The following is a 24,985-nucleotide window of genomic DNA, read 5'->3' as shown; positions in this document are numbered from 1 at the left end:
CACTTGGATAATCGAAGGGTCGGCTGTGATAAGGTAGGCTCTGGTTTAGTACCTGTTTTCATTACTAGCGAAAAATTATTTTAAACACCTAAATTAATTATTTTTTAAAATAATGTTTTGACTATTGGTCTTCATTAAAGTTGCAAACACATTAATTGTAAACAACGTTGCACTGACTACAAGGTTATATAAAAATATATAATAATATTGATAATATAGTAGTGTATTAATATTAAAAGTTTTACACAATGTCATTAATTTTTATTTTTATTTAATTTTTTAATAATGTTTAGGTAAACTGTATCGACACCATATGATGTAATTTCTGGAAACTTAAACGTTTTATTTAAAGTAAAAATAAAATTGAAACATTTCTTTTTATTTTAGTGTAGGCCTAAAGATTAATATTAAGAGGGTTTAGATGAATTTTATAACCTCCGCCATGTATGTTTCTATAAAGTACACTTGCTGCTTATAAATACATACACACATACACACACACACACACACATATATATATATATATATATATATATATATATATATATATATATATATATATATATATATATATATATATATATATATATATAATAATAATGGGAAAGTGCATTCCCACTTTATTATGACTCGAAAATAAAATGACGACAGGGGTAAAGAAAAGCTGTTTTCCTTTAGTGTTGACTAAACTGATATCAGCATTAAATTTAGACCTTCTTTGTCTAATTTTTTTTTCTTTTACGTATTTTGTCTAAAAGGGGATACATTTCCTTAATAGTGTAGGTAGACCTACCAAACGATATTTCTAATCCGTCAAGAATATCGATCAAATATCCGATCTAAACTAAACACTAACAAAAACTAGTAGTAGGCCCTAGTTTAAAAAAAAAAACGAACTGAACTTCATTTTTTAGTTCTGATTCATACTAGTCCTATAAAGCTGCATTCAAACAAATGAAATTTTTTTCTTACATAGTAATCTTACATAGTCATATATAGTGATTCATTCGTCATTGATCTATATAGTGTTATTCTATTTTCCATTACCGTATATAGTGCTGTTCAATCTTAATTTTACATAGTCATATATAGTGATTCATTCTACATAGTATTGCACAAACTTCCATCGTGTATAGGAATCTAATTACAATATCAGTGTGTCAGTTAAAAGGTTAAGTAGGTACGTGACCGTGGTAGAGACACCATGACAATCTTTATTGTGATAGGACTTGTACAACAGGGATAGGATGATTGGTCTAATTGAGAAATGGTGAAAATTATCGAAACAAAAAAAAAAGGATTGTTCTTTTGACTTTCTAGCGCTAACAAGACTCGATCTTAAAAGAACATTTTTAAAAACTTTCTTCATCAGAGGCGTAGCAAAGAGGGGGGGGGGGGGCAGGGGGGGGGGGACATATGTCCCCGGGCGCCGACCTTAGGGGGCGCCAAAATGGGTTGTAAAAACAAATTAAAATGTCAACTTAGCTGCATTTTTGCAGTTTGAGGGGGGGGGGGGGGGGGTGGGTGCAAATCGAAAAGTTGAGGGGGATGCAAATCGAAAAGTTGAAAAGGGTGGGTGCAAATTGAAAATTTGCTCCCGATGGGGGGCGCCAAATTGAAAGTTTGTCCCCGGGCGCCGGGAAGGGTCGCTACGCCTCTGCGCTTCATGTATCATTTAATTAACTCTCTTTGTAATTATTCACAAGTATACAATTTTCTAATCTTCACACGAATTACCTTTCGATACTCGCATCTGTGTAGTATTTTTCTCTTAACTTTTCTTCTCTCTTTTTAACCAGAAACTGAGGTTTGGTACGTTTGATATGGGTGAATTATATCAAACTCGTTTGGAGGAGATGGGGGGGGGGGGGGGGAGAAAGAAGGGGATTGTGCTATTCATCGTCAGAATTTGAAAACTGGTTTCTGATTTACCAGTTTAAGAAAGAGTATTTCTCGTTCGGTGCCCCCCCCCCCCCCCCCCCCCACTTTGCAGTTCAGGGTCCTACTTAGATGAAATAGCTACAAAATGGCAAAGTACGAAAGTAAGATCTAGCCCTAAACATCCCTCCCCTACCCCGCCCATTACTAATTAAAAATCCTTTAGATTACACTCATTTCACATTGATTTTTTGAGAATTTCATTGCGCAATTATTGCATCATTTTGATGTGCTATTTATAGAAATGAACCATCGGGAATATCATCAACATTACAATGGTCGTCACAATTTTCTTAAAACTTTTCAATTACAAATTTTTATTCTCGGAAAATGTAAGGGAATCCTTGTAAGGGTGAATGTCTTGCAGGTAGAAATTTGATACCAGGTGTGTTATACAGGTGTTACAATTACCTGGTAGCGAAAGCTTGAAACACAGGTTCAGTGATTGATCGATGGATGTTTGTTGTGTAGACCTAAACAAATTTAGACATAGTTTTATAAATTCATTGCAGTCGGGTATTCTACAATTCTATGGATTAAAGCGCTTACATTTTAAGTGGGTTCTAAAATAGGGAAAGATAAAAGTTTTTACATAATTTATGAAAATTTAAATTCACGACCACTAAAGTGTGAGATCAAATTTTGTGATGAGGATAGTAGTAAAGGTTGTTCGTATGTAATGTACACTGGATGTTTCGCATAATTGTCTTCGCCAGTGCACAAGTTGTAACAAGGTAACTAGCAGAGTTTCTTCCAGGCATCTCTTCGGGGGGGCGAAGCCCCCCCGAAAATTTTTTACCGCCCCCCCGAACGAAATAAAATTTATATAATTTATATAGAAAATATATACTTTTAACAGTGTCCGCCCCCCCGAAGAAAGTTTACCGCCCCCCCGAAGATTTCAAGTGCCCCCCCGGAGAAAAAAGTCTGGAAGAAACACTGGTAACTAGCTGTTTGATTTTTTAAATCGTTTTTATTTTAATTACCTTATTGGCGATACCCTTCTTAATCTTAAATAAAGTTTCTTCTTTATTAACTTAGGTTTGCGACGTTGATGTAATGTATTCCAAATCCACCCCACCCCACCAACTCCTCCACCTCCACCCCCAATTCTCTATCACCATTTCCACCCCATTTCCACCCCAACCCCATCTCCACACCCATTTCAACCCCACCTCCATCTCTACGCCATACCCACCCCCACCTCCTCCCCCATTTTGACCCCCACCTCTACCCCACCCACTCGCCTCCACCTCGCCCCCTCCCATTTTTTACCTCATTTTACCCATGGGTGGGGTGGGGGAAGGAATGCTTTAAAACAGCCCACAACAAATTCTGCGGCCGGGTGGAGGGGGGGGGCAGCCCACAACAAATTATGCTTCCAGTTTGTGGTGGTGGTTGGGGGGGGTGCCTTAAAACAGCCCACAACAATTCTTCTTCCAGTAGGGGAGGGGGTGTGCCTTAAAACAGCCCACAACAACTTTCCGCTGAATGGAAAATTTTCACTCCGTCGGGTCACGTGGGGGTCACGGTAAGGTCACCGTGCAGACGACACTCGTCTGATTAGTGACTCAGTATCGATTGTAATCGATGACGCTTTGTTTATCAATATCGATAACAATTAGCACTCTGCTAGTTCATGTACGATCAGAACTTTGTCTTCTCTTGCTGTAATATGAATCGTCATGCTATCTCGCTTGAAATTGCTTTATGTCCCTTAAGAGTGCACTTAGGTTCAATGAACTTAGGATTCGATATTTGCAGACTTGCACGTATTGTATATCGATATCGGATTGTGTTAGTTCTATGTGGACCATGCATGTATGGTATTATACAAAAATTGTAACATATTATACTTAGTGATGTTATGTTCTTATGCAAAGTTTTTTGAAAGCAGAATTTTTGTGGAAAAAAAATATAAATAAAATCCAAATTCGACGGGGCGGGATGAGGAGGTTTTTTTTAAATATATTTTCGAAGAAGGGGGGGGGGCGGACTACATTTTTTGGGGGGACAGGCACTGGTGTAAATGTATATGTTTTCTATGTGTTCCATTTCGTGTTCGGGGAGGGGGGGGGAGACTTTCTTCGGGATTGCGGACCCCCCCCCCCCCCTCACCCCCGAAGAGATGCCTGAAACTCTGACCACGCTATATCATTTGGTGTTAGGCCTATATAAGACGTGTGCGATTGCTTAAACTTTAGACAGATCCTGGAACTAAAAGAGGCTGATAGTAAGATATTCTTGCTAATTTTTCAATGTATTTTTGAACAGCGGCGTAATTAGGGTTAATGACTACTGGTAAGGTAATGAAGTGTCTTAGACTTACTAGTACTAAACTCTAAGATAAATGAGGTGTCATCCATTATCCTGGCTGCTGTCTTATGCAATTAATAATCAATATAGCTATAATTAGTTAAGGAATTCAACTTGATGGGACGGTGTGGTTGGGTGGTAAAGCGCTCGACTGCTACCCAGAAAGACTCGAGTTCGAATGTGGAACTTGAGTCTACATGTCGTCCCTGAGTTCATCCAGCTTTAATGTGTACCTGACATTCTTTGGGGAAAGTAAAGGCGGCTCGACATAATGTTCCCCCGGAATCCAGGCAAGGTCAAGAAACACAAACTCTACTTCATCTGCTCTTTGAAACGTCAGGTATGAAAATGGAACTTATTTTACGCAACTGGACACGCCATATTAAATTCTCGGTTAATTTGGACATTTCTAGATTAACTACTACCTTAATCGGAAAGTTGTCACTATGTTCAGTGCACGCATTTCGCAATGTGCACCTACATTGTTACCGTAAGGGGAAGGACATTCCTGACAGTACCCTAACGCCTAACTACGTCGCTTTGAGAAAGGCATTTTTAGTGCAGGATTCAAAAGTGATCCCGTACAAAGTTTCGGAAAGAAAACATACCAGTACAAAGTTTCGGAAAGAAAACAGCGTGAAAGTTTTAGAACACAAGATCTCTATCACGTCGTTATGTCATAAAATAATCCGGGACCAAAAAGAATGTAAGAAGATACCAGGTGATAAATCAATGAGAGATAACCATCGATAAATTAAGGGCGATAATAAAAAGGGAGATAACCACGGGTGATAACTCCGTGAACCTGCTTGCACCGCGGTGTGTGATTGGGTACAGCTGATCTCACGTGACCTAGAAACCTGGTCACGCTTCAAACATGAGGGACGCGAGTGTTAAAGCATGTTAGTGAGGTCCCATTGTTTTAGCTCAAGGGTTCTAAATCTGTTAGTGAGATCCCATTGTTTTAGTTCAAGGGTTCTAAATCTGTTAGTGACGTCCCATTGTTTTAGTTCTACTCAAGGATTCGAAATCTTTTAGTGAGGTCCCATTGTTTTAGTTCAATTCAAGGGTTCTAAATCTGTTAGTGAGGTCCCATTGTTTTAGCTCAATTCAAGGGTTCTAAATCTGTTAGTGAGGTCCCATTGTTTTAGTTCTACAAAAGGGTTCTAAATCTGTTAGTGAGGTCACATTGTTTTACTTCTACAAAAGGGTTCTAAATCTGTTAGTGAGGTCCCATTGCTTTAGCTCAATTCAAGGGTTCTAAATCTGTTAGTGAGGTCCCATTGTTTTAGCTCAATTCAAGGGTTCTAAATCTGTTAGTGAGATCCCATTGTCTTAGCTTAATTAAAGGGTTCTAAATCTGTTAGTGACGTCCCATTGTTTTAGTTCTACACAAGGGTTCTAAATCTGTTAATGAGGTCCCTTTGTATTAGCTCAAGGGTTTTGAATCTGTTAGTGAGGTCCCATTGTTTTAGCTCAATTCAAGGGTTCTAAAAATCTTAGTGAGGCCCCATTGCATCAGTTCTATTCAAGGGAACAAAACTGTTAGCGAGGCCCCTTTGTTTTAGTTCTACTCACGGGCTATAAATCTGTAAGCGACATCCTATTGCCTTAGCCCAATTCAAGGGCTATAAATCACTTAGCTATGTACTATTGTCTTAAATCTACACAAAGGTTCTAAATCTGTTAGCGACGTCACATTGTCTTAACTCAGATTCTAAATATGATAGCAATTGTCTTAGATCTACACAAGGATTAAAAATCTGTATTAACTTTTTTTTTAAAGTAACATTTCTTTGAACCAATAAAATTTAAAATATACACTCTGTACTGCTCACAAAGTTAATTGCTAAAAGAAAAATATATGAATAAAGGACGTTAATTAAAACTCAACTAATCATTTTCTTTCAAGAAATGGGAGGCGCCAGTGAAAAAGCCCCAGCATCCAATACTTCAAACACAGACAATGACGTCACACAACCCGAGGTCAACACAAACCAGACACGGACACCGCCCCCTGATGGGGGGTGGGGCTGGGTGGTCGTCATCTCGTCCTTCACCATCAGTCTGCTAGTCGACGGCGTCTGCTTCTCGTTTGGGATCTTCTTCGAGGAGTTTCAGAGGGAGTTCGGCACGGGGAAAGGCGAGACGTCTTGGATTGGGTCGGTCATGAATGGTTCTTACCTCATCTTCGGTGAGTGGGGGGTGGGGTTGTTAGATAGACATGTAACAAGGGAATGTTGGCACTGTCTTAAGTTAGATACACCTATAATAAGGTACTGTTGATACTGTCTGAAGTTAGATATACCCAGAGGCGTACCGAGGGGAGGGGGCTGGGGTACATATGTCCCCGGACGCCGATCCTAGGGGGGGGGGGCGCCAAAATGGGTTGAAAAAAAATTATAAGCTCATTTTAGCTGCAGTTTTGCATTATAAATATAAAAAAATATATGGAGGGGGGGGGGGCGCCAAATTGAAAGTGTGTCCCCTGGCGCCGAGAAGGGTCGCCACGTCTCTGGATACACATGTAAGAAGGGAATATTGAGTTTTAAGTTAGATACACCTGTAAGAGAGGACTGTTGACACTGTCTAAAGTTAGATACACCTGTAAGAAGGAACTGTTTACACTAATTAGATACACCTGTGAGAAAGGTTTGTTGACACTTAAATTAGATACACCTGTGAGAAAGGATTGTTGACACTTAAATTAGATACACCTGTACGAAGAGATTGTTGAGTCTTAAGCTAGATACACCTGTGAGAAAGGATTGTTGACACTTAAATTAGATACACCTGTAAGAAGGGATTGTTGACACTTAAGTTAGATACACCTGTAAGAAGGGATTGTTGACACTTAAATTAGATACACCTGTACGAAGAGATTGTTGAGTCTTAAGCTAGATACACCTGTGAGAAAGGATTGTTGACACTTAAATTAGATACACCTGTAAGAAGGAATTCCTGCCTGGTGGCGCGTTTAAGAAATCTAAAAGCTAGGATTGTTTTCAAAATCTTGGGTTTGATGATATATTTGTCTCCCTCCTCCCCCCCCCCCCCCCTCCCCCCACCTCGATCTTACTTTTCATAAGTAATAGTATTGTAAAAACATTGTTGGTTTTGTGGTTCAAGTCTTACGTTAAAGTCTGACTGGGGAGTTTGTTGCACCGACCCTGATTGATGGATTTAAAGCCATGTTTTGGGTTCGAAGAATCTGAAGTACTCCTAAAAGAAATTGGAGTTGAACTACTGCTAGTCAAGGCGTGGCGAACTTATTATAATCAGAACTTGCTAAAGCCTGTATGATTTGCCTGTACTATTTTCTTCTGATCTATTATAAAGTATGCTAGATTATTGAAATTATCCTTGCATTTAGAAAATCTAGCTTAGCCAATATGTTGTTTCAAACGAAAGGAATGTAATCAATGTATTTGTTGTAATAATATTATTAATATGTCGTAAAATTGTATGACTGCTAGTGATGTTCATAACGCGTGATCTCCCCTACAGGCCCAGTGATTAGCGCCCTTGTCAACATCTGGGGTTGTCGCTCCATCGCCATGAGCGGCGCTGTCGTTGCTTTTATCGCTCTGTTCATCAGCACCTTCTCTCCCAACATCGGCGTTTTCATCTTCACATACGGATTCCTAGGAGGTAATTAGTTTTTTTAGTCTTAAGATAATTCGACAGGTATAGTACAGGGTAGGGGACGGAGTGGTATAGCGGTAGAGAGCTGGACTGCTAACCTGCAAGTCTCGAGTTCGAATCTGGTTCAAGTTAGTCGACCGTCACTGAGTCCACCCAACTCTGATGGGTACCTAACTCACGTTAGGGAAAGTAAAGGTGGCTTGGCATAGTGCTTCATATGTCGAGGTGACAGAAACAAGTGAACTTGCCCAATAGATCGTAAGGTAAAGGGAACTTTACGCACAGGTAAAGTAAGTAAAATATATTCTCTTCGCTGTGTCCATATTGCAGGTGAAATAGAGCTGACTTGTTTTTAATACCTTGTCATATAAAGATTACAAATGTCAGGTACTCTTTGACTCTGTGAAGTTATACGGACTTCAGTGAGTGAACCGAACCTGAGTCTTTTAATTTAACAAATGAGGACACTACCTCGTGACCACGCCGTCCCAGCAGTAATGTTTAGAGTTATAATTTAGAACAAAGTAAGCATTGATGGTAAAAGTTGTATTAACAGGTATTGCCTTTAGTCTGATATATCTGCCCATAATATAGTTAACAGGTATTGGCTTTGGTCTGATATTCCTGTATTTAACAGATATTGCCTTTTTCTGATGTGCGTGTATTTAACAGATATTGCCTTTTTCTTATGTGCGTGTATTTAACAGATATTGCATTTTTCTGATATACCTGTATTTAACAGGTGTTGCCTTTTTCTGATGAACCTGTAATTAACATATATTGCCTTTTTCTGATATACCTGTAATTAACAGGTATTAACTTTGGTCTTATGTACCTGTATTTAACAGACATTACCTTTTTTCTTATGTTCCTGCCGACTATATACTCAACAGGTATTGGCTTTGGTCTGATGTACCTGCCAGCTATTGTGATTGTGGGATATTATTTTGACCGACGGAGGGCGCTGGCGACTGGTATTGCATGCTGCGGCTCTGGAATCGGCGCCTTCTTGTTCGCCCCCCTGTCGGAGTATTTGCTGAAAGCCTTTGGCTGGCGTGGAGGTAAGCTCTTGGACTCTTCCAAAATTAGGGGTGTATAGCTACTATATTATGCCCAATAAGCAGTTGTGTGTGGAGATGTAATGAGCTTAGATTGACTGTGTCGTGTGGGGTGTAAGGAACTTAGATTGACTGGGCCATGTAACCTATAAAGAGCTTAGATTGACTGGGCCATGTAACCTATAAAGAGCTTAGATTGACTGGGACATGTAGCCTATAAAGAGCTTATATTGACTGGGCCATGTAGCCTATAAAGAGCTTAGATTGACTGGTTCATGTAGCCTATAAAGAGCTTAGATTGACTGGGCCATGTAGCCTATAAAGAGCTTAGATTGACTAAGTAATGTAGCGTATAAGGAGCTTAGAGGTTGACTAAGTCATGTAGCTTAGATGGAGTGCATGGAGCTTAGATTTTTTTGGGACTTTTATTTGTGTTCAAATAAACTATCACAATGAAACCTAAGAGGGGGGGGGGGTCACCACACTTGTAACGTATGAGACCAAATGTCTCCTTATTAGCACGACATAATCTGGTCACTTCACTTGTCTATTGATGCGTATTTTACATTTTTTAAAACTCTAATGTGATTTATGTATCCCCTCTCCCCCCCCCCACCACTCGCTGTCACCCTAAGAAATATTTTAATATTTCTGGCAGCAAACTGGATCCTGGCGGCATTAATCTTTCATGGCGTTTTGGTGTCCATTTTCTACCGCCCAATCCCAACATCTGTAGCAAGTGCTAAAAATAGTGACCAATCAAAGCTTGTGAACCAAGAAGACATGTTTGAGAAGGACAAGGTTTATTTTGAGCAAGAAAAACAGGTAAGACATCCATTTGGTAGGAATTTTTTTTCTTCAATTTATCTTAGTACAGGGATCGGCAACCTGCGACTCGCGAGCCACATGCGGCTCTTCTATCAAGATGTGGCTCTTCAGCTCCATGCACAAATATCAATAATTATTTTATTTTTAAAACTCATACAAATATTGTTCTGCAACGCTCGGTAGTCAAAGATATACTAATAAACATAAACAATAAAAACTCGCTATTCTATTAGAATATTTAGTTACTCCCTGTTTCAATGTACTTTATATTAAATTGTCCATTCCGAATTGAAACATTCAACTTCATGATGGATATCACAAAGAAACTAAACGGCCTAAATGTAAACCCAGCCTATGCCTTGCATGAAGTATTGGATTGTTTCGAAAAAAAACTTTTTTTAAATTGAAGACAAGGACAGCGGTAAATTAGTTGATTTCGAAAAGTCTAAAAACTTGTTCACGACGAAACCAATGCTACTGTTAACATGACTTACTTCAGCATTACTATAAACAAAATGAAGGATGGTTTCCCTGAGAGATTTGACCAATTCAAAACAAAGGGGTCGGCGTGGTCGAGTCGGTAAAGCTCATGGTTGCTAAACCGAAGGGTCTCGAGTTCAAACCCTCGGGCAGATGAGGCTCGCTGGGGATAGCCACTCTTCCAGGAGAGACAACTCCAAAATCAAACAACTGCTGCTTTGGAGTTTGTTCTTGGTTGGACAAAGGCTATGGAAGCAAATCCAAAAAGAAAAGCAGGATGAAATCGGAGTCAATTGCCTCAATGGCGCATAACCAGTTGACACGTAACCTTAATTGTGATGGAGGCGTGGTAGAGTCGGCAAAAGCTCATGGTTGATAAATTCGACAAAGTCTCGAGTTCAAATCCTCTGGCAGATAGGGTTCGATCCCTTTTACAATAGAGTTACATGACTAAAAACCATTGCGCAGCTATTGAACGTGATGACGCGCTTTTGCCGTGATGACGCGTTTGAATGGAGCTAAAAAATTAGGGCGACCAATTAAGTCAAATTGAATGTCATGATGCATTGTCTTCATGTCTTGACCCACGTACCAATTACGAACCATATCTGTCAGTAAGAAGTGCCTGCAATTTCGCGCGGCCGTTTCGATCTGGACAGACAGGACAGAGATGTGAGTTAAATAAAAGCTTGTAAAAGAAGGAATTTTTTTAAAAATTCTAACTTTTTTTTTTTTTTTTTTTTTTTTTTTTTTTTTTTTTTTTTATTATTATTAATTCAATTGTTTTAAACCTTTAAATCAGTAATAATAATTTATTTGATAGATTTTACACAGCATCAAAGACATGAACATCAATTGCATATATCAGGGGTCTCCAAACTACGGCCCGCGGGCCGGATGCGGCCCGCGATGTCCTCTCATCCGGCCCGCGGAGATCTTTTTGTGCACGGAAAAAAAGTTTGTTGGTGATGGCTGAGGAACTTTGCCCAGAAAAATCAAAGACATGCCTGCAAGAAACTGGCCCCTGAACTGAAATTTGATACTTAATGCGGCCCTCGGACTGAAAAGTTTGGAGACCCCTGGCATATATAATAATCAAATGGAGAAAATAAAATGGCATAAGAAGTAGACTAAAATAAGGTGTGCAAACTAGGTTTCTCTTGACTGCTTAGTTTACTGTGCTCTGTCCTTAGCTGAAGAGTCAAAAGTTCACATTGTAGACAGAAATAGAAACCACCGTGGGAGAAGTGTCTCTGTAATACACATTACTGATCTATCATTCCAAAACTTTCCATGACATAAAATTGACCCTTGGCAAAGAGGGCATGCTACCTTGAAAAATCCGCCAGTCCGGTTAAGTGGAGGGAAGTGTGTGTGTGTGGGGGGGGGGGGGGGGAGGGTGAGGTGTGTATCTCTTTCTACCATTCAGGTTGTGCACTTTTAAAAACCTGGGAAACACAAGACTGTTCTAATGTTAAATTACTTGGGGGCTGATCGAGTGATGTTTTGCTTGAGACTGTCGATATTAATTATGCATCTAGTTTATTTGCTTCTTCTGTAGTTCCAATTTTAGTTTCCTGTAAAAGTAGGATGTCAATATTGTGTTTATTTATTATGTTGTTTATATAATGTGTTTTGTCCCTAGCCCCCCTGATGTTCAATGTTGCCAGATTTAGCATGAATTATTTGGGGTTTTCTTTCGAACATCTGTTTCTGGAGGGCTGGATGGTGGTGGTCTTTTAATTCCAAACCTTCCAGCCGTTGGTTTGCTATCCCGTTGGGCCCTGGTCACGAACCTTTGAGGTGGCTTTACTGTAGGTAATTGATTTTTACTTGAACTGATTGCTTGACTATATGACCGTTGACCTGATACCTTTGTTGCTGACATACTTTGTGAGCTTTTAATTTCCTTTAGCGGTTTCGTTATGTTTTCTGAACTAGAGTTATCTTGAAGAATATTAGTTATTGTTTCGTCGACAGCCTCCAAATTTTCGTGATTCCCATCTTTTTGAGACCCGGTTACTATGGAATTCCTGGTTGCTATTGTCTCCATGGCTTCGGCCTCTATGGTGGTTTCTGTTACGCTTTCGTTAACTTGCTGCGGTGCTACAGTAGTATGATGTGCTTCAGTTTGGCCATCTACTTCAAAGGCATCTTGTACCTCTCTGTGCCTTGCTTCTCTAAGCATTTCATTTTGTCTTTCTCCGTCAACATCATAACTGTCCCAATGCTTTAAGAAATTTCTATTGTTACTTAGATGCTCCCTAACTTCTTCTTTATCATTTGCATCCCAAGGCTCAATTGCCCTGTACTGTCCATCTACTAGCTGGACGCCGTCAAGAGCGCGAGTCCTCAAATGCTCACACATTTTAGGCAGGTGCCTGTCTGTGTTGCAGTGGCAACATTGCATCCTCCTCCCATTGAGGATTATAAGGACTCTGCTCTCCTTGTTGGCCTCATTTGTAAGTATAATATAGTGTGGGACACTCTCCACATCTTCTTTCTCCAGAGAGATGGTGAATTGGACCACATTTGATGGGTCTATTCTCTTAAATGTTGGTGTTGAGTCCTGACTGCTTATAGATTTCAGAATCGCCATTATATCATCGTCACTTGTCTTGGAAGGCAGCCATTTCAGCATGCCCCTTTGCCCAGATTTATCGGCGTGGGTTATTGATATTCTCTGCACTCTGTATCTGGATGTTACTCCAGGTGGCAAATCTCTGTGAAATTCTTTTAGGTGCATTTTCTCATATAGTTCCTTTGATCTAATGGTGACATACCATTTACGCAGTGTCCCATAGTTATACAGACCTTCAAATTCAGCTGGTGATAGGCTACATAACATACATAGCTCTCTTTTTAGTTCGTCAGCTGTGAGAGTAGCTAAAGAAAAACCCTCTTCTATGAAAATCTCTAGAGTTTTTGGCGCATGTCCTGCCATGCCGAACTTAGGCAGGAATAGCCGTTTGATGTATTTTTCCGACATAGTTGTGCGTGAGGCCCACCCGGGGCCAGGCAACACACACAAGAAATAAAAAAAGTACTTACAATGTATAAAATGTGAAGAAAAAAAAATAACACACACACAAGGTTCCAAATGGAAATACACACGAGTTTAAATAAGTAGAGATGAAATTAATCCAAAGTCACTGATTATATAATCTTTAGAAAATAGGTAATTTATCACAAGACTGCGAGTGCACCTAGTTTTGACGAGCTGAGACGGAGACATAACAACCCGCCGTTTTTAGATTTGTAACAAGAACTTGAAATTTCAAGTCTCTCGATAATTTCTATAATAAGACAATCTTGGAGAAGATGTTGTATGTTGTTTTACATTAAAAATTCTAACAATAATAGAAATGCAGTTATTGGAATTGTAGTACCAAATAAAATACCTCCATTTATTTCCATTTAAATAAATATTTATTATTTCGAAAGTTATTGTTTTCAATTTAAGTTAATAATAGTATATAAAAATTTGATACAAGTGCAAAATTAAATTTAAAACACTATTTTGTTTTAATAATTTTGTTTAATGAAAAAAACCTGTTTTAATTTTGGTTTTAGAAAATGATATTGTTTTATATAATTAAGTCAATTTTATAAAGAACAAAAAAGGTTACCCCCCTTGGTTAATTAAAATTTTGAGTATAAAATAACACAAGAATAAAACACCGAAATAATATTTTAAAGCACAGAAATAAGGAAAAAAAAGCATGTTTAATTTGGCTATGGTGATAGTAATAAAAGCGTTGGTTGCAAAGTGTGTTGAAAATATTTCTGGAGTCCACAAGAATTTGACTTGACTAATTGAGCTATGTAAACCAAATATTGTATCCACTACTGTTTCTGTTCTGACAATCCTCAGGCTGAGTTTCTTACAGACATTTGACTCAGGGGAGGAAATCACATGATAATTATGGTGTGGAGGATGTGGAGGGGGGGGGGGGGCACTGGTTAAAGTATGTATCTTCAATAAAAATATTAAATGCTGTTTCCATTTCGTCCTGTGGGAGGGGGGGCTGGAGGACGTACCCCTAGGGTGGGGTGGGGGAAGGTCTCAGAGATGCCTAAAAAAAAAATACAACACGTCCAATCTGCAAACAAATGTGTGACACGAAACTCGATGCTAGAAGATTTTAAGTTTCTTAAAAAGTTTAGCGCTATTTTTTTCACGTTTGGCGCTTCCAAAGATTGGTCCGTCAGCCTGTTTCACGGTTTCTTCCAGGCATCTCTTCGCCCCTCCCCCTCGCCCCGAAGAAAGTCTACCGCCCCCCCCCCCCGAACGACATGGAAAACATATACTTTTAACAGTGTCCGCCCCCTTCCCCCCCCCCCCCCCAGGAAAATGTTGACTGCCCCCCCCCCCACCGAAAATATCAAGTTCCCCCCCCCCCCTCCCCCCATCCCGGAGAAAAAAGTCTGGAATAAATACTGGCCTGTGTAATGCATATCGTACTGTTTTAATTTATAATAATTTTTCGTCAGAAGTATAATAATATACTAGTAGTTCATGCCTGTGATAGCTAATAAAATATAATCTTTATGTAAGTCACCGAAAGATCCTGCCGGAGCGTTTGTGTAAAATAGTAATGCAGTTGAGCTCAATCTTTGTAATGAACACGAACGACTATGGCTATACTTGTACAAGCTTCGAGGCAATAATTAATCCTTGCAGTCATCAATATTACGATTTCTCCACTCCCAATGTTTAAGATTATAAAATAATTAGCTTTATCCATGTAAATTTATGTATGAATTCGTTTTTTAAAATTTAAATTTGATTAATTATTTTTTTATGGTTTAAAAGGTTAACAAAGGTCAAGACGGTTCTAAGAATGAAAGAGTTGCAAGCACCCGGTCCGATGCTGGTCTAAAACCTCAGCACCGGAGTCGGTAAGTAGTGAGATAGGTTGCAGGTTTAATAGGTTGCAACCTGTGATAGAAAAACCTATCACAGCCATTGAGGTGTGTTTGTCATGTTTTGTATAGTGTATGCATGTAAAGTGTTGGTATGTTTGTCAGCAAGTTATTTGATTGTGTAAGAGATATGACAGGTGGGCGAATACAAGTAAAATGTGTTTTACAGCTTACAAATTCATGCTAGACAGCATTTTTAAACTGCTCTGTCACGGACTTTTATGTAAGTTTATGTCAGACTGACATGAGATACAGACAGTTTTATCAAATAGCTGTGTCAGATAGTAAGGACAGATAACTATGTCAGACAGCAAAGTCAGACATTAATGTAAACGAGCCGGCCCGCGGCATAACATACGCCGCTATTTAGTTGTTGTTTTTTCTACTTTTCAGTAATTCAAAATTTGTGAATTCGACAGTACCAACGCTGCCACTGAAAATATTTCTTTAAAACACTATAAGTAGCTCGTTAAGGACCATAACCCCCCCCCCCCCCCTACGTTTAAAATCGTTGGCTCTGCTTGTAAACATTTAGAGTGAACACAGCTCACTAAAACCATGTAGGGTAGGGGTGGGGAGGTAGGGAGCGCGTTTACAGCTTGTTTTCTAGGCGCGTTTGCAGCTTGTTTTCTAGCGGCTCCCAGAAGAGAATTATATATATAGATTAGCAATATCAGACAATTTAAAAAAAAAATAACTATGTCAGATAGCAACGACAGTGAGTTATTTCAGACATCATTGACAGACAACAATGACAGACAACAATGACAGACAACTATGACAGACAACTATGACAGACAACTATGACAGACAACTATGACAGACAACTATGACAGACTTCTATGTCAGACATGACTGTAGACCTTGTACCTTAGAACGGCTATCACACTGTGTCTATCAGTGTCACTCTCCATTACTCAGTACAGTGTGTCGCCCTCCATATTTTAGTATAGTTTGTCTCCCTCGATATTTCAGTGTAGTGTGTCGCCCTCGATATTTCAGTGTAGTGTGTCGAACTCGATTTTTCAGTACAGTGTGTCGCCCTCCATATTTCAGTATAGTGTGTCGCCCTCGATATTTCAGTATAGTGTGTCGCCTTCGATATTTCAGTATAGTGTGTCGCCTTCGATATTTCAGTATAGTGTGTCGCACTCGATATTTCAGTATAGTGTGTCGCCTTCGATATTTCAGTATAGTGTGTCGCCCTCCATATTTCAGTGTAGTGTGTCGCCCTCGATATTTCAGTATAGTGTGTCGCCCTCCATTTTTCAGTATAGTGTGTCGCCCTCTATATTTCAGTATAGTGTGTCGCCCTCCATATTTCAGTATAGTGTGTCGCCCTCCATTTTTCAGTATAGTGTGTCGCCCTCTATATTTCAGTATAGTGTGTCGCCCTCGATATTTCAGTATATTTTTTCGCCCTCGATATTTCAGTGTAGTGTGTCGCCCTCGATATTTCAGTGTAGTGTGTCGCCCTCGATATTTCAGTACAGTGTGTCGCCCTCTATATTTCAATATAGTGCGTCGTCCTCTATATTTCAGTATATTGTGTCTCCCTCGATATTTCAGTATAGTGTGTCGCCTTCGATATTTCAGTATAGTGTGTCGCACTCGATATTTCAGTATAGTGTGTCGCCTTCGATATTTCAGTATAGTGTGTCGCCCTCGATATTTCAGTATAGTGTGTCGCCCTCCATTTTTCAGTATAGTGTGTCGCCCTCTATATTTCAGTATAGTGTGTCGCCCTCGATATTTCAGTATAGTGTGTCGCCTTCGATATTTCAGTATAGTGTGTCGCCCTCCATATTGCAGTGTAGTGTGTCGCCCTCCATATTTCAGTGAAGTGTGCCGCCCTCGATATTTCAGTGTAGTGTGTCGCCCTCCATATTTCAGTATAGTGTGTCGCCCTCGATATTTCAGTGAAGTGTCTCCCTCTATATTTCAGTATAGTGTGTCGCCCTCCATATTGCAGTGTAGTGTGTCGCCCTCCATATTTCAGTGAAGTGTGCCGCCCTCGATATTTCAGTGTAGTGTGTCGCCCTCCATATTTCAGTATAGTGTGTCGCCCTCCATATTGCAGTGTAGTGTGCCGCCCTCGATATTTCAGTGTAGTGTGTCGCCCTCCATATTGCAGTGTAGTGTGCCGCCCTCGATATTTCAGTGTAGTGTGTCGCCCTCCATATTGCAGTGTAGTGTGTCGCCCTCCATATTTCAGTGAAGTGTGTCGCCCTTGATATTTCAGTGTAGTGTGTCGCCCTCTATATTTCAATATAGTGCGTGGTCATCTATATTTCAGTATACTATGTCGCCCTCGATATTCCGTCCTTTTCACCACTCTTTTTTTTCAAGTACATAATATCAAATCAAACCGTATATGTTCTCGGCTATGTACTTATTTACTAGTGTCAATTGTTTATACCTGACATGTCTATCTGTCATCTATCATATCTGGCACGTCGGGCAATAGTGACCGTCATATCACACACAATTTATTCTACTCAAATTTCAGGTCACTGACCTTGTACCCATCAACCTTGACCTCTGATAAAGACAAATACACCAACAACGCAGAGCTAGCCCGCCTGGCATATAGCCAGGATTTTCAGTTATTCAACAGGAAGAAAACACCGCCGAAAAAACCTGACCAGTCCCCATTGGCCAGGAAGGATGTCTTCTACAGCGGAAGTTTATGGCGTCTGAAGGAATTCCAGTAATTTTGTTTTCTATTCCCGACCTTTAGGATTAGTTTTAAAGTTTTCCGGCACCTCGGAATATCAGTCAGTTAATTATTTTTGCGCGAAAACAAAATAGAAGAATCCTATTGGTTGAGATTTGGCATATGCACTCTTACGTAAGCATTGAGCTCAGTGTTTCTTTCAGAGGCACTTGAAACTTTCAGTGGGGGAGGGGGTGCACTAAATCTTCCGGGCTGGAGGGTGGGGGAGGGGGTGGCATGTGGGATGGACACTGGTAAAATAATATATTTTCTATACAAGTTCCATTTTGTTCGTGGGGGGGGGGGGGCGAGGGGGCTGAAAGAAACACTGACTGAGCCGATAAATAGAATAAATAGATGAAATGTGCATTATAGAAACATTCTTAAAAATAATCACGCGTTTTTAAAATAGATTATAACAAAACACGTTTATTATTTCTTTAAAAAATGTATTTTCTGTCACGGGCCCATAACTCCGTCCCCACCATTGGGAACAGTAGACCACCACACTCTTCCACCCAACTTCTTTCCCTTTACAGTAGTCCACATTTAGTACCACCCCCCCCCCCCACACACACACACACACGCATACACACTAACATGTTACCTCTTTGCGTATTTAATATTATTTATGGACGAACCACTAAGAAGCTTACAAGAACGTCCCTCTTTAATACCTAAACTTGACCTCTTACCCCTACTGACCTCCTCACCTTTAACCCAGGGAGCTGGGGTCGATGGAAGAGTTCCGTGAGAAGATGCAGGTCCCGGAGCAGACGACCGAGTCCCAGCTCTCGTCGTTCCAGACTTTTCTCAAGACCTTCAAGGGCGGGTTCGACATTTCCCTGTTGACGAGTCCCACGTTCCTCATCTACGGAGCTTCCTGTTTCCTGTGCATGACGGGTAAGGTGCTAGTTGTTTCCTGGCTGACGTTGCGAATCAGTAGCGTTGTAGGCAGAGGCGTAGCGAGGGGGGGGGGGGCGGGGGTGCGGACCGCACCGGGTGACACCATTTAGGGGGGTGACACCAAGGCAAAAAATAGCAAAATATATAGAGAAAAACTTGAGGGGGGGGTGCAAATCGAAAGTTTGAGGGGGGGGGGGGTGCAAATCGAAAATTTGAAAGTTTGTCCCCGGGAAGGGTCGCTACGCCTCTGGGGCGTGACACCATTAAGTGCCGCACCGGGTGACACCCGACCTCGCTACGCCACTGGTTGTAGGTGTCCTGTATTCGAGTATTTTCTGTTTTTCAATTAATACTGATATATTCGATGCTTTATGTCTTTAGAATTTTATAATTATGTATTCGATACTTTCTGTTGTTACACAAAGAACTGCTACATTCGGTGCACTATGTCTTCTAAATTACTATGTGTGTATTCGAGTCTTTTCAGTCTTTCCACTAAGTACTGCTATATTTGATTATTTCAGTTTTTCGAATAACTATTTGTGTATTCGAAATTCTTTTCAGTCTTTACAATATACTTGTGAAAATGCGCATATGTGTATATTTTTCTTGCAAGATTTAGGAAATAAATGTGAATTTAGGAATCTTTTGGTAACAAATAAGGCTAGCTGCAAACTCTTGCTCTTCATTGTCTGGTTTTCAGTGTGTCATGTATATGCCATTCTTCTTCCCTTAGGTGCCTTGTGGTTTTCATCTAACCCTTCCTCTCTTCCTAAGTTTATTTGTGTCTTTCATCTACTCTATCTTCCATTATCAGGTTTCTTCGTACCTTTTATCTACCCTTTCCTTTATTCCCAGGTTTCTTCGTACTTTTCATCTACCCTTTCCTCCTCTCCTAGGTTTCTTCGTACCTTTCATTTACCTCTTCCTCTATCCCAGGTTTCTTCATACCTTTCATTTACCTCTTCCTCTATCCCTAGGTTTCTTCATACCTTTCATCGAACCCTTCCTCTACTTCTCAGGTTTCTTCGTATCTTTCATCTACCCGTTAGTCTTTTCCTTGGTATGTTTGTGCCATGTTCATCTACCACTTTCTCTATTCCTCTTAAGTTTGCCCTTTATCTACCCCTTCATCTATTCCTAGGTTTCATCGTACCTTTCATCTACCCTTTATTCTATTCCTTGGTATGTTTGTGCCTTTCATCGACCTCTTCCTCTATCCCTAGGTTTTTTCGTACCTTTCATCTATCTCTTCCTCTATTCCCAGGTTTCTTCGTACCTTTCATCTACCTCTTCCTCTATCCCCAGGTTTCTTCGTACCTTTCATCTACCCTTTCCTCTATCCCTAGGTTTCTTCGTCCCTTTCATCTACCCTTTCCTCTATTCCCAGGTTTCTTCGTCCCTTTCATCTACCCCTTCCTCTATCCCTAGTTTTCTTCATACCTTTCATCTACCCTTTCCTCTATCCCTAGCAGAGTTTCTTCCAGGCATCCCTTCGGGGGGGGGGGGGGGGGCGAAGCCCCCCCGAAAATTTTTTACCGCCCCCCCCGAACGAAATGAAATTTATATAATTTATATAGAAAATATATACTTTTAACAGTGTCCGCCCCCCCGAAGAAAGTTTACCGCCCTCCCCGAAAATTTCAAGTGCCCCCCCCCGGAGAAAAAAGTCTGGAAGAAACACTGATCCCTAGGTTTCTTCATACCTTTCATCTACCCCTTCCTCTATCCCTAGTTTTCTTCATACGTTTCATCTACCCTTTCCTCTATCCCTAGGTTTCTTCATACCTTTCTTCGAACCCTTCCTTTATCCCTAGGTTTCTTCATACCTTTCTTCGAAACCTTCCTCTATTCCCAGGTTTTTTACCTTTCATCTACCCTTTCCTCTATCCCCAGGTTTCTTCGTCCCTTTCATCTACATGCCCTCCCAAGCCGTCAACCTCGGTATGGACACCCAGAGCGCCGCCTTCCTCATCTCCATCATCGGCATCACCAACACGGTGGGGAGGGTAGCGGTGGGGTTCATCTCTGACCAGGTGAGCTTAGTCTTTACCTCCTTGACCTTGAAACCGATTGGCTACTGACCACGTGACCTTGGCCTTTACCCAATCGACCTTGAAACCCATTACCCCAATGACCTTGAAACCCATTATCTACTGACCAAGTGACCTTAGCTTTTACCCCAATGACCTTGAAACCGATTGGCCACTGACCAGGTGACCTTAGCTTTTACCTCCTCGACCTTAAACCAATAGGTACTGACCACGTGACCTTGGCCTTTACCCAATCGACCTTGAAACCCATTATCTACTGACCAAGTGACCTTAGCATTTACCCCATCAACCTTGAAACCTATTGACTGCTGACCGAGTGACCTTTACCTCATCGACCTTGAAACCGATTGGCTACTAAAGAAATATACAACAGTTTTACTGATACGAACGCTATGGGCGCTCATAGAATACATTCATTGGGACCGTAGTGTGTACCTTTAGCGGTCAATGGCACCACTTAAAAAAAACTTACATGAGAGAGCTCCTACGCATGACCTAATGTCTGAAACATCAAATGTTTCAAATATCAATGGCGTAGCGAGGGGGGCTGTGTGAGGACCGCACCGGGTGACACCATTTAGGGGGGGGGGGGGGGTGACACCAAGGCAAAAAATAGTAAAATATATAGAGAAAAATGATAATTCCACTTAATTAAGTGATTCATTCGAGTGTTACAAAGTCTTTTAAGAGCAAATTTGACAAATACCGAAAAGGGTGGGAGGGGGTGCAAATCGAAAGTTTGATGGGGGGGGGGGTACAAATAAAAAATTGAAAGTTTGTCCCCGGGCGCCGGGAGGGGCCTCTGGGGGGGGTGACTTCATTAAGTGCCGCACCCGTGACACCCGACCTCCCTACGCCACTGTCAAATATCCCCGAAATTAATTTATATTCCAAAGACGTATCCCCCACAACTTAATTGATTGTTTCCCCTTCTATTACAAAATGTTACCATCCCTACTGTAATTGATTGTTTCCCTTCTATTCCAGCCTTGGGCAGATTGTCTCATCATCAACAACGCCGCTTTAATCCTAGGCGGTGTCGCCACAATTTTTGTTCCATTTTTTTTCAAACTATCACCTGCTCGCTGTGTACTCGGCTGTATTTGGCTCTGCTATAGGTTTGTTTCTTTAGAAATATTTATAATTTAATTTGATATCAATTTAAAGTAAAAGTTACTGTAAAGAATCTTATTTCGACCTAGAGATCCATTGGGCAGATGAAGTAGAGTTCATTATGTTTCTTGACCTTGGCAATATGAAGGGAAGGTGTGTTCAGCACTTTGCCCAGCCGCCTTTACTTTAACATTAACATTTGTTAGGTAGCCTACCCATCAGAATGGGTGGACTCAGGGACGTTCTATTGACTTGAACCCGGATTCGAACTCGAGACTTTCGGGTTAGCAGCTTAGCGTTCTACCGCTTAGGCCACGCGTCCCCATTTGGTAACAATTTAATCTTCTTAATTTGATAACATTAGCGGTTATATTTTAAGTTGCCAGTTTATTTGTGGAAGATCTTAATCAAGCAGTAATTCTAAAACTAAGGCTTATTTATGAACTCATATGGGCAATACCTTACAGCATTGGTTCGATCAAGAGTAAGTTTCATTTAGATTTATACCCCCTCCCTGCCCCCTTCGCATCGTTGATTGGTGAAAAATTGTAAAACGTGGTAGGACGTTAGATCATGCAACTTTTAACCTGAAAGTCTCGAATCCTGGGCTCGGATCTGTAGACAATCCCAGAGTCCACTCAGTTCTTGTGTCAGGTTTGAGCAAGTAAAGAGGGCTGGGCATAGAACTATCAACATTATCACTTTATTTGCCGCGGTCAAAAAAAGAAGTGAACTCTACTTCAAGTGCTGGATTGACCAGTATGTCTGAAAGACAAACTAATGATACTGTTATATTATGAAGAGTGACCGCCGTTTAAGTACATCGGATGTGGCAGATTAAAGTAAAATTGACTTCATGTCCCCCCCCCCCCCAGCTGTGTTTGTGTCCCTGCGGTCAATCATCATGGTGGAGCTGATGGGCCTGGAGAAACTGACCACAGCTTTTGGCTTTGTCATCATGTGCCAGGGGGATGTCATCTTTCATTGGGTCGCCGCTTGCTGGTCAGTTGAACACATACATGTCATACATATCATACATGTCATACATGTCATACATGTCATAAATGTCATACGGCATACATGTCATACATGTCATATGTCATCAAATCATCAAAACATAAATACCATACATGTCATACATGTCATTTTTTCATAGGGTCACCCCTCGCTGGTCAGTTGAACACATTCATTTTTCATAGGGTCACCCCTCGCTGGTCAGTTTAACACATACATGTCATAAATGTCATACATGTTATAAATATAATAAATGTAATAAATATAATAAATGTCATATATGTCATAAATGTCATACATGTCAATACATGTCATTTTTTATTGGGTCGCCACTCGCTGGTCAGTTTAACACATTCATGTCATAAATGTCATAAGTCATACGTGTCACAAACGTCATATGTCATTGAATCGTCAAAACATAAATGCTACACATTTCATAAATGTCGTACATTTCATACATGTTATACATGCTATACATGGCATATATTTCATAATGTCATCATCTCATGTAATTCATGTCATCCATGTCATATATGTCATATACGACACACATGTCATACATGTTATACATATTATACACGTTATAGACGTCATACATGTCACAACGTCATATACATCATCATGTCATACGATTCATACATATCATACATGCATATGTCATAAATGCATACATATCATAACGTCATATATGTCATACACGTCATTTACTGACTTTAAAATTTTTTTATTTCCTAGGCGCCCTTTCGGATTCTACCGGCAACGACAGCGCAGCTTTTTACATGGCCGGCGTGACCTTGACCCTGAGCGGGCTGATCTGTCTGCCGCTGCGCAGGGTGGCGGTGTGGGAGAAGGACCGGAAGCGGTCAGAGTACACGTCCGTCAACCAATCAGATTCGTCCAACAACAACAACAACAACGGCGGTCTGACGCAGGAGTTCGAGGTCAAGGCTACCGGAAACGCGACAGAGTATACCTCGGTGACGTGATTTTGGGGTCACGATAATCTCGAACCAAGTTGTGGAACAAAATCTTTCACCAGAGGCGTAGCGACCCTTCCCGATGCCAGGGGACAAACTTTCAATTTGCACCCCCACCCCCTGAAACTTTTGATTTGTACCACCCTCAAACTTTCGATTTGTACTCTCCCCCTTCGAAATTTCGATTAGCACTCCCCCCCCCCCCCCCCTCAAACTTTCTATTTGCATCTCCCCCTCAAATTATTTATATTGCAAAAATGCAGCTACAATGACATTTTAATTTGTTTTTCCAACCCATTTTGGCACCCCCTACGGTCGGCGCCTGGGGACATATGTTACCCCTCCGCCCCCCCCCTCGCTACGCCTCTGTCTTTAACCATCTGTTGATTGGATTCACGTCAATCAGCACCATCGAATTTTTAGACCGACTGTTCTTAGAAGTTCAAGACAATACTGAAGAAATACCTAAGGTGTTCTCAAATTGTTTTACTGATAGAGTGTTCCGATGTGTCTATATAGGAACACTGATTCAAGTCATAGGGTATCATGTCACATGCATGGGAACCACTGTTGTAGACAATCTTAATAAAGAATTTGTAATAATCCCAATTTTACTTTTTATGATGATTTATTTTTTAAAATAATTTTTTTTCTCAAAATATTAACATTACAAATAATGATGAAATATTTACAATTGAAAAAAATATCACTTTATCATTTCAATATGAAATTTACTTTTAAATACTTATTATTAAAATGTACTCTATGTGTAAACATATACAGTTTTTTTTTAAATTCATTGTCATTGCACGTACCTACTTTATGCTATATTAATTTAATTTGGCTAAGATCGATAACTCTGCAAAGGCGTTTTCGAAAAGTAAATGTTGGGTTATCAGTTATTAATACTCCTGCTGTTCATTTTAAATTTCTAAAAATAGTTAGGCGTCTTTTCTTCACTAATGAACTATATTTATTACATACTTTTGATACTGATAAAAGAACACTATGAAA

General features: G+C 40.3%; 1 protein-coding gene across 1 annotated transcript; it reads left to right on the top strand.

The window, feature by feature from the left end:
• Positions 1 to 24,081, top strand: LOC131933400 (monocarboxylate transporter 12-like). Its single transcript, XM_059290175.1, is given in 14 exon segments — positions 1 to 33; positions 6,167 to 6,448; positions 7,762 to 7,905; positions 8,793 to 8,960; positions 9,616 to 9,782; positions 15,082 to 15,167; positions 17,701 to 17,901; positions 18,632 to 18,810; positions 20,710 to 20,849; positions 21,855 to 21,926; positions 21,928 to 21,985; positions 22,856 to 22,941; positions 22,943 to 22,982; positions 23,730 to 24,081. Coding segments are annotated over 13 exon segments (1,872 nt in total). The 5' UTR covers positions 1 to 33; positions 6,167 to 6,168; the 3' UTR covers positions 23,981 to 24,081.
• The last annotated feature ends 904 nt before the right edge of the window (positions 24,082 to 24,985 follow it).

Source organism: Physella acuta, unplaced genomic scaffold (genome assembly GCF_028476545.2).
Source record: "Physella acuta isolate Inbredline_101_S28 unplaced genomic scaffold, ASM2847654v3 ptg002492l, whole genome shotgun sequence".
NCBI lineage: Eukaryota > Metazoa > Mollusca > Gastropoda > Physidae > Physella > Physella acuta.
This window is presented reverse-complemented; position numbering and strand designations above follow the sequence as displayed.